Raw genomic sequence first — 16,420 nt, 5'->3', positions numbered from 1 at the left:
TTTGCAATGAAAAGGAAAATAACAAAAAGAGAGAAATAAAACCCAAGAAAGACAAGTGATGCAAATGAAAAACAATTGCTCACCACCAACTGACTGATGCCCAGCCAGTCCCTGAGCAGCAGCCATGCCCCGGCCAACTCCCCCCCCTGTTTATGTGCTGAGCATGACGTCACATGGTATGGAATGTCCCTTTGGCCAGTTTGGGTCAGCTGTCCTGGCTGTGCCCCCTCCCAGCTTCTTGTGCACCTCCAGCCTTCTCAGTCAGTAGAGCATGGGAAGCTGAAAAGTCCTTGGCTAGTGTAAGCACTACCTAGCAACAACTAAAAAATCGGTGTGTTACCAACATTATTCTCATCCTAAATCCAAAACACAGCACTGTACCAGCTACTAGGAAGAAAATTGACTCTATCCCAGCTGAAACCAGGACACCAGAGTAGCTAAATATTATTTGCAGGAGTCCTTTCATGCCTTGATCGCAAGCATATGGCAACAAAGTCTGCTCGACATCTACGCAGACAAAAAATTAGGACAACTGAAAGGAAGAACGGTCTCCGTATCACAAATGTGAAACTAAGGCACAGAAGGCTGCTTATAAAGAATAGTCTAAGCCTACACTTAGATCATCTAAGGTCCAGGATAATCAGAAGATTAACATTTATCTTCTCCCAGTGCACCACAGTAACATAACTCATCTCTAAATAATGCAGAATTGATTTTGATTCACTTGAAGCAGGACCTGTACATGAATTACCACACCATTTGAGGCACTGTTCCCCAAATGGTTTTGAGAACTGCCATTGGAGCAGCTGTGTACTAACTGCCCAGAGAATAGCTGGATCTGAACATAAAGTGGAAGCTCTTAGGTACACCAATTATTCATAAATGTTTCTGCATTTGAAATGGGTTTTATGAATGCCAGATATTTCAGAGAGAGCACTACACTCACATTATCTACAGAGAAAGTATACGAAGCCAGGTTACCCTTGTGGCTCCTCACCAAACACAGACAGGAGGCAGCATTTGCAGTAGTGTTCATTTACATATGCGCAAGCAGAGAGACACCCTGCAGACACAGCATAGAAATCTGTTGGTATCGTCCTGCTCATCGCAATCTGGAAAACTTCCTAGGCACCTGAGAAAAGCCCAGTGCTGCATGGGACAGTTTACTTATGAAATCCAGGTCCTTAAGCACGCCACAGATCTCTCTCCATTCTCAAGCTTCCACATAGCTCCTGATCCTACTCCTCATCCTCCAAAACAGTTGCTGCTGGGAGGCCAAATGACCTGAAGGAGTCACAAATCAAGCAGTCACAGCAGGATTCATGTGCACACACACACACAGACACTCTCCTCTACTACCTGGCGTTGACGGAGTTTGCACAGAGTGTAAGATTAAAGCATTAACGGCCCATTGTAATGCACGGATCAGTTCACATTCCTCAAAGCTGTCTCCAGTTGTCTGCAGTTGAGGTATTACCAATAAGGTGGTGTCTGCCAGTGCCACCTGAACAGCTTTTCCTCACACCTGTGAGTACTAAAATAAAACAACAGCTAAAAGTCTGTGACTCCAGGACTCAGAAAGGTAGCACAGCACTAAAAACCCTATTCAGCTCTCACTCAGACACCCCTCTTGGCAAATTCAAGTCAGTTATAAAAGTAACTCTTCCAATAAGGCTGAGGCAATTATTTTAACTGTGGGGAAGTCCTTCTTAGCCTGCCTCATAGGCTCATTCCTACTCCATTTCTCTCTCAGAGGATCACCACCCACCTGGGTTTATGTGCTTCACCTTATTCACAAATGGGGAGTATGCTTACTCTATACTCTGGAATGAGCTTGCTAAGGGTAACACTGTATGTATATGACCCAAGGTATGTGAGTTAAGTGAGTCCCACAAAATTTAATTAAAACTATGTACTTCTATCATTCAGGTGCTTCTGAAATTTCCATTCTTCTTAGGGTGTCTTAAAAACTGCTTCATTTATAGCACATGGTGTACCATTTGGACATATGCATTACAAGAATATATTGTCTTTTCTTATGAAAATGATAAGACAGAAAAGCTTAAAAGCCATGTTTAGAGCATTTTAAGAGCACTGCTGCATCATTAAACCATCAAACTTTGATTCCTGTTTTAAATTACGCATAGGACCAAAAGCATTCAATAACATGGATATTTAACAGCAGCCTTTTAAATGACTACAAAGCTCTAGAGGAGATGCCAGAATCTGTTGCCACCTTTGTGTCTATTAAAGTGCCACAATAATAGATGCTAGTTATGATAGGCTTTTAGCCCAACTGTTAGAGAGGAGCTGTCAGTTCATGGAGAAAATAAGTAATTATAGTTGAGGGGTTTAGTGCAATAACAATTATCCCTTAATATATTTCCTTTAGATCAAGGGATACATATTCAAGTTTTCACTACTCTGCTAGTACTCAGAAGCAAAAACTGCCACCGATAAGTTATGAAGAGCAAACAACTAAATAAAAGACTGTATGATGATTTCTAAGCAGCCTGCAAGAAATGTACTGTTAAAACAGTTAGTTAAAAGTCCAGCCAGGCAGGATAGTGCCCAAGAGAAGGGGCAAAGACTTGTAAGAATCTTTTATTTCCCCAGTCCCTCATCCAGAAACACTCAAATGATTACCTTAAGACAGGAAAAATTCAAAATATTGCCTGTCGTGATGCTATTATTGGGGCACGATGGCAGTTATTTCTGAATACTCAATGTCCCATTGCAAGAATCATACCTTTTTCTGGAATAGTACCTAGCTGCTGGGGAAAAAAAGCTGCAAAGAACCAGAAGGCGGCCCTCTCACATACAGACAAGGAACTGACTGTAAACCACTTAGCGGACCCTGAGGCAATAGCCAGGAAAATGCTGGGTAGGTAGAAAAAAAGATATTTCAGTTACATGCGGATTTGCTTCTGGGAAAAGGAAAAGGAAGACAACAGGCAGCATTCTGGAGGTTACGAGGACAATCCTACAGCCATAGCACCTACATGGGACCAATCTATACAGCAGGAATGACAGACACAAATTTCATATCACACTCCAGTTTTCTCATATTAATAGAGATGCAATTAAGCACAAGGGACTGAGCTGCTCAAGTCCAGGTCAGATCAGAAACTTCCATCTGCAGAGACAGAAAAAAACCCACATTTACACTATACCCATTTGGTACTTAATTTCTGGTATTGCCTGCCTGGTTGCCTCATTACAGAAAAAGAGCACTGTTTGCTGGTCAGCACAGCTACATCTGTATCTGTAAATTCAAATCCTCTCAGTGACATTCCCAGGTATTGTCATCATCTATGCTAGTAAGCTCTGAAAGCATTTTCTGACACGGTGTCCTGGTTTCAGCTGGGATAGAGTTAATTTTCTTCCTAGTAGCTGGTACAGTGCTGGGTTTTGGATTTAGGATGAGAATAATGTTGATAACACACCGATGTTTTAGTTGTTGCTGAGCAGAGCTTACACCAAGTCAAGGACTTTTCAGCTTCTCATACTGCCCTGCCAGCAAGGAGGCTGGAGATGCACAAGAAGCTGGGAGGGGGCACAGCCAGGACAGCTGACCCAAACTGGCCCAAGGGACATTCCATACCATGTGACGTCATGCTCAGTATATAAACTGGGGGGAGTTGGCCAGGGTCAGCAACCGCTGCTCAGGGGCTGGCTGGGTGTCGGCTGGCAGGTGGTGAGCAATTGCATTGTGCATCACTTATTTTGTATATTATTATTATTATTTTCCCTTCCTTTTCTGTCCCATTAAACTGTCTTTACTTTTTTTTTTCCAATTCTGTCCCCCATCCCACTGGGGCGGGGACAGTGAGCGAACGGCTGTGTGGTGTTTAGCTGTCTGCCAGGTTAAACCGCAACACACAGGTTTGGCCTCTTCTCCTTGAACAACCCCAGGCCTCGTATGGCAGCTGGAATATTTTAGGGACCGCTCCCAGCAGGTGGTTTGAATGCAGCCACCATCTTGTGAAGTTTAAGACATTTACTAGCAGAGTGTTGACAGCTGCCATCTTGGCACCCAGACGTTTGGTTTATTTATACAATCATTCAACAATTTTTAATTCCTTCAGAGTTTAAACCCATCTCTGAAGAAAAGAGTTTTTCAGAGGTGCATGACTCAGAACATGTGGTGTTCCCTTCCAGTTCTCTAAGTGTGATAATGAAGGTGTTGAACCATTCATAAATTTCATTTCCTTTAGAGTTTTTGTGCCTGAGATTTCATTTGCATTAATGTTATTTTACTATCCTTAGTGAAGTTATTGTGTTTTGAACTGGCGTAACAGACAGAAAAAAAATCCATATTTTTTAAATAAAGTAGTAATGAAAAATCTTATTGCTAAAGCTGTTAAGATGAAATATTAGATATTCTCTCATGTAAAAAAAGTACAATTGTTTTATAAACTCCACAGCCCAACCTGGCTTTAGCTCCCCCTGCAAATCTGTTCTGGATAGTTACCTTACGGATATCCTGTTTTGGAATTCCACGCAGCGTGCAGTAATAATACAGATGCTCCCAACCTGTTAAAAGTTCATCTAGGGCATCTTGCTGTGGACAATAGCCGATGAGAATGCCTTCAGCGCTAGCAGACAGTATATCCATTTCAGACCTGTTTAAAGAAAAAGAGAGAGACTTGAATGTTGTTTAAAAAAACCACAGCCCTGGGTTTCACCCATGGGATATAGAGTCTTCAAAACAAACACACTTAGCCTCACTTCCATAGTTAAATGACTTTGAATCTCTTCGCTATGGTCACTTACCATTGTACCACCCACATGCAATGCACGCTTTTTGTCCTTTTCAGATTAGCACTGCCACCCACACATCACTATTCTAACGGTGTGTGTGTGTCAAGGTGAACAGATCAACACAGGAGGGAGGACAGATCTATGAGAATTAATTCTTGCCAGGTTTACCTTCCTTATCTCTTTGGTAGACACTGCTCTAAGGAGACATATTTCAAAAATCATACTGCGTGCATCACATTCAATATTAAAGGGGCAGTAGTTGAGAGAGAGAGAGGGAAATGTGGCTGTTTATTCTTTGTGTGTCTGTGCACACACATATGCATGCATGCATTCTCTAAACAACAAGAGTGAAACAAAACACAGAATATTAAAGCCTAGTAGGTTAAAAGACAATACAGGAAAAAAATGATCCTGATTTAAGAGACTTTGGCCATTACTTTGTAGCTGTACAGCATTACTTGAAATTACATTCATTGCTAAGAAGCAAGCTTGATTGCAAGGGTGTCTCATTACCCATAATGACACTAAATCTATCCTATTTATTCCAACATCTAAGTCAACATTCAGTGATGCTGATTTACATGTACAAAAAAGACCTGTCAAAATTAAGATACTTTAGTGGTTTTCTACATTTCTGTTTAAGAGAACAAAATATATGATTAATCATTTAGACTCAAAGTAAATGTATTAAGTGCAGGATCTACAGAAACTAGCACTAGTAAAAATATAAATATGTATCTCCTGTTAACAAGATTCAGGAGTCTGGGGAGAAAAAGAAAACACAAATTCTGCATTTTACATAATGAACTGTGGCATCAAAATATATTTTAATGCTATCAAAAGATAAATTATCATGATTATGACGAACCTTGCTGGGGACTAATTAGAACGGTCCTTTGCTCTTAATGAAAATGATATAAAATTTTAGTATCTTTGTAGGTTTGGATGGTGCCAAGGAAGTTAACTGCCTGTAGACATCTCTCTAGACAAAGACTTAGCAAAAAAGAAAAGGAGTGATAGGGGAAAGAGGATACCAGAAGTGTACTTCCTCATTAATTTATATCCACTTATAGGTTATTTTAAATAACGTATATACAGAATTTTTACCAGCTCAGTTTCCAGCCATACCTAAATCTAATCAAATTATTTTTTAAGATGAACTTTATCATAAGATATGGACTGATTAATGTTGATCTTTTTGCATAACCTGTCAGAAGCAGTGGCTTCCTTTTTTAATGAACTCTAACAGAGTGAAACACTATCCACAGTGAAATGCTATCTAGATGCTGCTGAACACAGAGATATGTGTCTGAGGTTTGTTTTACTAGGAAGATTCAGGCACACTAACAAGGTTTTCTTTTGGTGCAGCTGCTGTCTTTGGAGAAACAAGAGACTGAGCTTTTGGTAATACGCCAAGTGCAGTCACAGAGAACAAATCACACTCAGGGGTAATTTCAGGGACTTTTACTCAGCATGAACCTTGTAGCTGGATAGATACATCTAGTCTGGAATGGGTCCATACCATGAAGAACAAAAAATAAGTATGCATGGCTGCAAAAAATAACAGACATCTAATGTTCTTTAGCTAGAAATGTATTAGACAACAGTTACTGCGTTTGCATCAGGAAATAAAAACACATCAGTGTCCCCAGTGCCAATAGTACAGACATGACTTTGGTGTTGTGCCTCCCGTAAAGCACACAGCCTTAGATGAACGATATCCCACCCACTGACCTTTAGCTTTCATAAAGGAAGAGTACAGTGAGAATAGATCATTTAATATTCTTACTCAGTTTGGTCCTTATCTTGCAACTTTATCCATTAGTGCTGACCTTGAACACTTAAAGAGTTCCCATTAATAAAGAGATTCTAATGTATTCACTAAAGAACTCACGGACCTAATTTTTTTCTGTCTCTGTATCTCTCAAAGCAGAAAACAATCTGACCTGAAAAAAAAAAAAGCCATATGAGGATTCTGGTCTTTTAGTGAGACTTTTTTGGTATGTATAGTACAATGCCTATTCTTCCCTTGGCAATATCACTGAGTAGATTTTCAAATCAAAAAGCTGGAAATCATCTTCAGTTCTGTTTAGCCAGGTCCTAAGCTTTTTCGGAATACTGAAAGAATAGATGAAAGAAAAACACAGCATAATTTTTAATTATAGTACATATCTTACAATAGAAAACTGCCCTCATCTCTGGAAATTGATTTTCCTTGAAATTCAGTCAATCTCTCAGATTTCATTTTAATGGGTCTAAGTGAAATGAACGTTTCAAGTAGTGATGGCATGATACCAGAAAACCTTTTCACTGAATGATATACTGTAAATGCTTTCCCTTTTTTTAAAAAATTCTGATGCCATTCATTAAACTAATTATAATCCTCTTCTTCCTTAACAAACATCTTCATATATGATGTTATCAGAATCAAACTGGAAATACATTTTTTAATATTTTCTGAAATCTCGATTAGCATGCAGAAAAATGATGTTTTTTTTCCTCAAGCTAGAGAAAAACAGATGCTTGTTTTCTGCCCTTTTGTTATCAGCATGCTAGCATTTCTCATTAGGCCATTCATATAAACCACAGGACATACAGGAAGAAAAAAATCAGCCTGTTTTATAAATAAAGAGAGAAAGAACATATAAGTACAGATTCCAACCCCTCTCAGCCTTTTTGTCCATAGTACAGTAGACACAATGAATTCCAGTGTAATATCTAAAAACTATAGGCAGGAAAACAGACTTTTACACTAATACAGGACTTTCTGTACCATTATAAAAACACTGAGTAACTGTTTTCTTTAAATTCTGTTAGCAACTTTGGTTACATATCCTGATCAAGTTAAGACAGAACTAACATGGAACACAAGTTTTCTCCTTCCTAGTGAAGACTGCATTTTTAGACTATATCGTTATGCTCGGTCAATACTTCCACTTACTATTTAATTTTTCCTTTAAAGTGGAAAAACTGCAACAGACAAAACCAACAGAACACATCCAGAAAACTTTATATGTTAAACAAAATTTTAAAGTTGCAAAATTACATTTCTAGTACACTTTCGGAAAAGGTCAACAGAATGTGTGGCATCCTCAAGAAAAATAGCACAGTCTAGCACTTGAAGCATGGAAGATATTGTATTCCATCCCTTTCTAAGTGCTTTGGTCTCCATTTATACAGTGAGAATTATGATACTTTGGTGCAAATCATCCTGAAAAAAATCCAGGACTCAAGGAGGCTTTCGTAAGTTTGGAGCGCTCATCTTAGAGTTTTGTACTCTCGATGAAAGAAACTTGCCAGACTTGCAAGATACTGGGGATAATAAACTAAACTCTACGTGAATAAAATTTTTCATTCAAAGTTGTTCCTCCATTGATCATTTCAAGGCTTTTTACATCGATCCATTTCTTTCGTGTGTTGAAAGAAACCCCTGAAATCTGATTCCAGCCTGGAAGGCCACATTGGGATGACATGGGGCACTCCAGTCAGAAAGCCTTTGCTGGCACTGAAAAGAAACCAAAACACTGGAACAAGTGAGAATGATCTTGGACAAAACCTGTTGCCTTCTCCCGCCTGAACTGGACCTGTAGTTTCCAGAAGGCTAGGCTGGTTATTGCAGAAACCAGATTTGGTTCTTATTTGTTACAGCGGTTACCGGCGACGTAGCTTATAGTTAGCTGTGGGCTGACATTCAAAGGCACACCTCGGTTTCAAGTTCCAGAGACAATTTAGTACCCTCGATATACCCAGGCTTATGGCTGGTTTTGGAAAAATTGTTTCACTATTGACTCTGCTGTGCACTTTACTTTGCTTTTGTATGCTTTTTCTGCAGTTTTTGAATGCAGTTAAAATAAAGGCAGTGATATATATGGTACTTACAATGGCTTCTGTAGAGAGATAAATTCCATTAATTAGTCAAAATGAAGTATAAATTTACAAATTGCAAAAGTAGTTAGACATTCCATTGTACTCTTAACTGCACATTCAATTCAGTGCATACTAATGCTCAATTAACATTATAAAAAATCAAGGTTAAAATATAATTAATGTAACTATAGCTTAGTTATAATTAAACTAATTATACTGATATACAGTGTAACAACAGCTATCTCAGCCATTATATTGATGTAAATTTATTCTGCCTTTCAAGTAAAGCTATTTGAATTACATTTTTAATTATTTATCAAGCTGAATATCATAACTATCAAAGGAGTCTGAGTTCTAGCTATAAAGAAATATTTTACTTTCCCTTCTTTGGAGAGCAATTCTTTGGTCCTATGACTTTGTAATCCAACAGCTGAGATGACTGACAATTCAAATAGGATGGGGAGTTGCTGTCATGGAGGATATCTCTGTGCAGAAGGAAGATGGAAATTCATGGGAGATAAATTAATTACATGAGGAAGACTGCCAAATGCTTCAGGCCTCAGGGGGTCAACTCATGAACAAGACGACACCCGGCTTATCTATTTCTTCCTCTATGCACCCCACTACAAGTGAGACTTTGCTCTAAGTGTGAACTTAAAGTCAACTCTATTCAGCAAACAGCAGCAGCAAAGACTGCAAAGCAGAGAGTGCCAAAAAGACAAACAAACCACTAGTCACATTATTCATTATTTTACATTGATCTTGACATGACACTTAAAAGGATTTTGACACTTTCTCTTCCAAGCTGTTTTTATCCCTCCTCAGTTGAGGGAGGCTTTATGGCACAGAGTCACTGAAGAAGGTTTAGACACAAATATGGAAAGGGGAAGAAAAAAAAAAATGGCCAACAAAAACAAAAAAAAAAAAAAAAAAAAGGTAGAACAGATGTACAATATCTGCTGATACATCAGCCCAGCAGAGATTCAAAGAATATGAGGGCTCACTTTGTTCTCCTTTATTTTACCACTTTGTTAAGTGTCAGCTTTTCTTAGTACATATTTAATACAGACCTTACTTCTTCAAGCTATTTGACAGAAAAAGTAACTACAAAATGTTTACAGTTTTATACACTAGCTTTCATTTAGCCAGCTCATGCACTGGTAGCAATCTAGTTATAGCAGTAAGGCTAAGCATAAGCTATTTTGAGTGCATCTGTACTCTTAAAGAGGAACAGCTATATACAGAGAAGACAAAAAAAACCTTCTAAATGTCAAGCAGACCATGCAGTTACCTATTATACATATTTAAGCTTGACAACTCCTTTGTGTGGATGTTGTTCAAAAGCCAGTCAGAGTGTCCTAATGTCTTATAGCACCATACTTTATAAATACAGGTAAGCAAATTTTATTAGAACACTCTCCTTTCTAGTCATTTTCCTTTTTGCTTTTAATATTTCTGCCCTTTATGAGAGGGACTGCTGGTACTTCAGTATCAGTATTTTATTTCCACATCTTCCAAAGTAACTGTTTCAATGCTGCTTCTCCCTTTGGCACTCTTTAATATTGGGGTTGCAAATAGCCCTAATATGGAGACACACTCTCTATATGATAATTATTTTTATATTTCATTTGGACAGATATGTCACTGATAATGGCAATGTTAATGAGGTACACAAAATAATAAAAAAGGCAAAATCCCCTGTGAATGGCATTTTGCTATTATCTTCACAAGATTGGCTGTGGTTGGTGATAAATTCCTATTATTTCTCTTACTAGACTATCTTTATTACATCAGACATCTTTATCACATCTTTATCAATGAGAATGGGATTGCAAAGGTTAGGAGCTGCCTAAAAACATTTTCTGCAGAAGGATATAAAAATAAAAAAAAGCAGGGTTTTGGCAGACTGCTCAGCTTGTATACTATAAATGTGCATTTGCCATGTAAATGGTAAGATACAAAGTTTAGGCACATAGTGCATTTAAAATACCTATTTAATTTGTAGTGTACCAAAAAGAGAAAAGCTTAATAGAAACAGATCAGAAGCCTTCCCTTCCCCAAAAGAATGCCCCCATCAAGACGAATGCCAGGAAACCTGATTTGCAGAAGAGATGAAGTTGGTTCTACTATTTAATAAACATTCCTGCTTAATAACACCAGGTCTTATGAATCTCAGTGATATTGAAAACTGTTACATAACAATTCTTGCTTAATAACACCAGGTCTTATGAATCTCAGTGATATTGAAAACTGTTACATAACATCTAGCTGTTATGCATTTTCCTAAGCTTTTGTTATGAAAACAGACACCATTTTCTCTCAGGTTCTTAGGAATAAGCTCCTTTTTTGCAGTATTAAACATTCAAAAAACAAACAACCTAGAGGCCAACAAATCTTTTAGAAGTACTTGAAGATGTTGTGAATCTGCTCTTCTGCCCTATTAAAAAGGTAGCTGCTGCTCAGAAGTACATTTTTCTTATTTTCTTTGAGAATCTAGCAGGAGTTCCGTGAATACAACTTGATTATCAATGTGTGAGGCTCTTTCTATATAACCTCCTGCACCTCCAAGATGTTTTAGGTTGAACTTCCCAAAATTCTACTTTGCAATTCAACATGCACTTTGGAAAAAGCTCATCTTCCATTTCTAGTCCCCTGTGTTGTCCAAAAGTGCAAAAGCTGTCCTGTAAAATTCAAGGCTGTTTTCAGTGCACCTGCCTCAAAGAGACACTTCTGACTTCATTTTGAATTCAGTGAAATGATTACAATAGCAATCAAGAAAATGTACATATGCTTTTGTTTGGGGGGTTTTGTTTTGTTGTGTGTTTTTTTTTAAACCAGGAACTTTCAAGCATAGTTATTCAAGGAAACAGGAACTGTTATGAAATAAGGATTTTCTGCATGGAGTTACACCAGTTAGGTTCTCCAATATTTATAATAATAATTTTGCCTACTCATTTCATTATTTGCTCATGAAGAATGCATAATGAAGGATCCATCAGATTATAGTATCTTGTCCCTTCAGGGTCACAGAGGACAAAATTTGTGTTCTTTCCAGTCAAACCCAACAGAGATGGGATCTACATCTAAGCTGCTGCCCAAATTATTCATCAGGAATCACTATCAGAGGTAATGTCTCTGTGGAAGTTGCTTCATGACATAGATTTTAAACAAAAAAATCTAGATCTGCTGACCAGCAAATGGTTTGCAGCTGTGACCAGCAACTGCTTTCTTCAGCTGACTCTCCTGTCTTCCTCTGTGCCAGGAATACCAGGCTTTTGAGCACACTACTGGAGTAAGAAAAGGAGAAGACTTCTTACCATGATATCCCCCTTCCTCCATTTATCTCAGGTGTAAATAAAAATCAATCCACCTAAAAGTCCCTGGGTGCTTGATACTCACAGATAGAGTTATGTTCTCCATGTATTATATACAGGGGTGGGGGTTTTTTTATTGTTGTTTGTGGGGGTTTGTTTTGTTTCAAGACGTACACACTAATTTATCAGCAGCAAATAAATCTACATTAAGGGAGGAAAGATTTCTGAAATCTGCAATTGTCTTTCTGATGTGGAGTGTACATACTCCTTACAGAGCATATTGCATAGCATAGCAAACGAAAAGAACAGAAACATTTCCATCACTTTGAAGTTCCTTGTTGGTTTTGCCTCTAAATACTGACTTAAAGGTGGTAGCTAAAGATCTGGGACTCAGACACACTCATTTAGCTTTTAATACCTGTTCACTGAAGTTGTAACTAACAAAGACAGCTTAGAGACACCTGGAACTGGAAGGTGTTCTGGACTCTCACAAATAAACTAATTGTTACAAAAAATATTTTTAAATTTTAATTTTTTTATTTCACTGTTTGGGAACTTGACAGTTGCCCCAGTTCTTCTCCTGGGGATAAACATGATTGCTGCTCAGAAAGGAAATGGCTATACCTGGATCTGAATCAATTTAGCGTAACACAAAATTTTATCACAATCATCTTTGTATCTTCCCACTAGCCTACAGAAAATATCAACTTAACTGGTTCATAGACCACAACCTTCATCTCTTTTTTTGTCTTAAAATCATAAATCAATTCTATTCAGAAAAAGTTATTCTGCTTTGGATGAGTAACTTCAGTCATTCTTCAACTGTTGAGGAAGGGTTCTCCAGACCTGTTGTGGTTATAATCTTACCCATGGAAGAGTCAACGAATTTGCCCCCTAGTGATTTTCAGCAGTACAGCAACACAGTGCACCATGACCTGGTTAATAACAGTTGCCAAAGCATGAAGCAAGGAACAAAGTCAGGAATGACATAAGTCTCTTCTCCCAGCCGTGAACTTGTTTGTTTCCCCAAGTTTAGCTACTGTGTAACTGCAGTTTTTGCTTGAGGTTGTCTTCTCAAGTTAGTGATAAGTTTTGAAAACTTGGGAATATGGGTTTTGCACTCACTTCAGCCACTTCAAATACATAAAAATCCATAACCTGGATTGACACCACTATAATACAGGATGATAATTAATGTTGTCAATGGTATTTTGGACACTTAAATGCAAATGTCTAAGGCTTCCTCTCAAACCTCCTAAATGTGTCAAATTTCATTACCTATATTTTAGTATATGGTAAATAACATTGCATCTTAAAGTATGCTTTCATGTTGGATTTATAAAACACAGTGGGGGAAATGAAAGTAGCACACATGATGTGCAGGGAGAGCGTTTAACCTATTGTTAAAGGCCAGTAGCATACTAAAGTTGACCTCAGAAGAATTTTTATCTGTTTAGCCACAGGTGCATAACATGTCTAGTAAAAGGAATACAGACATTGTTAAACTGTTTTATGATCTTTTGAAAAGTTATCTCTAGGGGTTCTGATAAAATAAGTCATGTAGTCGCTAAACATAGTGTAAGTGCCAATACAGGTGATGATGAAACATATTCATATAACTTTATATTTGCTTTCAAGTGGTTATTAAAATTTTGGAATTGTCACAAGAGATCAAATAATTTGCCCAAATATAGATCTGGTACCATGTTGTGCAGGGAAAGCCATGTGCAATCCATGAATGCACAGGTGGGACGAAAGGCAAGTCCCATTAAAATCTATAGAAAAATACCCCTCAAAATCTAAACAAAACCTGGGAACTTAAATACTGCCTTGAGGGCAATATTTTATCAAAAATTATTACAGATTATTTTATTTCTGTAAATCTCAAATCCTCTTCAGACTCATGCTAAACTTCTGACCTCCATGATATCCCAGTACAAAGCATTCCACCAGTTCCAAAGAACACCAAATGTTAATTTTTACCTAATTTTAAATCACTTTTGTTATTATTATGGTTGTTGTTGCTTAATGTCTGAAAATTTTTGTCTTCTGTTCTGGGAAATTATAAATGAAAAGAACCATCTAAAAGTCTCTATAACCATTGTAGAGCCTCACTCATGTCACTTCTTATTCTCTTTAGAATCATTTTTCCAACATCTCTTTAGTCATTCCTTCTTCATGATTAAAAATTATTTGATGGTCATTTTAGGAGTTCTTTGTTAGCAAATTATTTTTACATTGGATCTCTTGGAAAAAAAGTTGTTATGAAAGATAATGAAAAAATCAAACAAAACACACTTAAGTAAAATCATGTTTGGTAGCGGTGATGGTGTCCATTTCAAAAGAAGAGTAAACTTTCCAGAAAACTGAATTTTGCCATGACTGAATCTACTTATATTTTGAAGTTAAATCTGCTGATCATTATCTTTGTAAAGAAGTGAGCAAATACTGACCTGTGAAAGCATTTAATTTCTAAAACAAAGAACTGAAACTTGTTATTTTGGAAATTCCAAAATGCTTCCTTTAAAAATTTTCTGAATTAAACCCTTCACCTTTCCTTCTCCAAAACACATATTTTGAAATAGACATCATTTAGGAAAAGAGAAGTTTTAAAATTGTTAACTAGCCCAGAATACATTTATATGTACACATACACATTTTACTTTGGCCTGACTAAAACATAACTTTACTTCCCCTCCAATTTTGCTGGGAAAAATGGTAAATGTTGGTTACATCTAACCCAAAAAGTCCATTATTCACTTATCACTCTATGAAATTTAGCCTCAATATCACCAACACTACCTCCTATCCTAATTACATAGCATATTGATCAAGTAATTAATTAATTAATGACTCTGAAGGACACAAGTGTCAGGAAACATTTTAAAATTATCCACTTGAAGCACTGCTCATCAGCCTAAGCCTGGAAACCTTTCAGTGCAGCACTAGTATGGGGGATATATTTCCATGCATCTGGACATACTGTATGTTAAGATTTTTGTAACAATTTTGAAAGGCTGTATGTTAAGGCTTCCTAGAGCCTACTCTTTTGCTACCAGAGAAGTTTATTCTCAATTAACAGAGCTGTCAGACAGAGTTAAATAATGCTAAAATGCTTTCCTGCAGTGACTTAACAGCAATAAAGCAATATACACTTAAAAGGGAACAAAACAGGTCCTTAGAGTACAGTATAAAGGACTGAAGACCTGCTGAGTCTTTGATCATTGGCATTATCAATTAGCACTATTCTGATCAAACCCTGTGTTATTTACCCTGTAGGAGTCCTGATAACAGCACGCCCCGCAGATGGGATGATATCTCCAGTCAGCATCTTAAACGTTGTGCTTTTCCCAGCTCCATTTGTTCCCAGGAGTCCAAAACACTAACAGAGATCAAAAAAAAAAAAGGAGCAAAAGCAATAGATCTGCTATGCTGAAAGAAATAAGTAATATTAATTCTTCAACAGTTTCTCCCTTTTTCATATTTCCCATCATATGTCTGTAAGATACTGTATATGGATATACTGTATGTGCAAATTCCCTTTCCCACAGAAAATAAGTTTTCAAAAAAAACAATTTATATAATATTTTGATTACCCCCTAATTCCTAAAAGTGACTTATTTAGGATTCTAGCCCTCCACTTAAAACCCTGACTAGTAACTAAATGCATTATTTATCCATATTATTAGCAAATGCTAGATTTGAACCTGAGGACCTGAAATCCTATTTGAGAACCCTGACTACCAGTCTACAGAGTCAGTATTTCTCAGTTTCTCATGAGCTGCTTCACTCTGTACAGGTAAATGAACACTGAACAGCCAAGACAGACACTGACTCTGAACAGTTATTTCAAGCCCCTAGCTGCAATGAATATATGCTTAAGCTAGGGCAGGATTCATATTAAGTCTACTTATAGCACTTCATAACTTTTAAAATACTTGTTTCATGAACCTTCTTACTGATAAATAGGCTTTAATCAGCAGTAATATCCTCTGGGTTACCCCAGCTACCCAACAACTGATCTATAACTGGCAGGACGTCACTGGACCTGCGCTGCCATGCACTGATTTCTCATATTTTCCAATTTGCTATTAGCAACCAAGAAAAGTCTTTTCTTTATCAGTATTTTTGAAATTAATATCTGCAATTCCCAAAAGCATCAAAATAATGAAAAAAAATCCCACATAAATGCTGTTCTGAAATCTTTAGGATTACCATATTCAGTGCTAAATTTCAGCTTATTAAAATAGTATATTAGTGTATTATATGCTATATTAAAGTATACTGTGATGATTTCAGCATGGGAACTACAAGCTTGCCCTGGTGACAAATTCAGGATTCAGTCCACAGTTTACAATTGAGCTAGGTATTCTTTGCTTTCTCTTCGGACATTGAACTGCTATGCTACCTACTTGTTTTTTATGTTAACCTATAAAACAGTCACTTAGTAAAGATAAGCAAGAAGAAAAAATTAA

General features: G+C 37.2%; 1 protein-coding gene across 1 annotated transcript in view; it reads right to left on the bottom strand.

The window, feature by feature from the left end:
* Positions 1-16,420, bottom strand: part of ABCA13 (ATP binding cassette subfamily A member 13) — a 207,588-nt gene that overhangs the window by 26,586 nt on the left and 164,582 nt on the right. The window contains exons 54-55 of the mRNA XM_019471904.1: positions 15,218-15,327; positions 4,475-4,625 (exon numbers count right to left, since the gene is read on the bottom strand). Coding sequence (XP_019327449.1) covers positions 4,475-4,625; positions 15,218-15,327 — 261 coding nt within the window. The remainder of the gene's footprint in view (positions 1-4,474; positions 4,626-15,217; positions 15,328-16,420) is intronic.

The sequence above is a fragment of the Aptenodytes forsteri genome, unplaced genomic scaffold, assembly GCF_000699145.1.
Source record: "Aptenodytes forsteri isolate BGI_AS27 unplaced genomic scaffold, ASM69914v1 Scaffold194, whole genome shotgun sequence".
Lineage (NCBI taxonomy): Eukaryota > Metazoa > Chordata > Aves > Sphenisciformes > Spheniscidae > Aptenodytes > Aptenodytes forsteri.
Note: the sequence above shows the minus strand (reverse complement) of the source record. Positions and strands in the feature narration are given on the sequence as shown.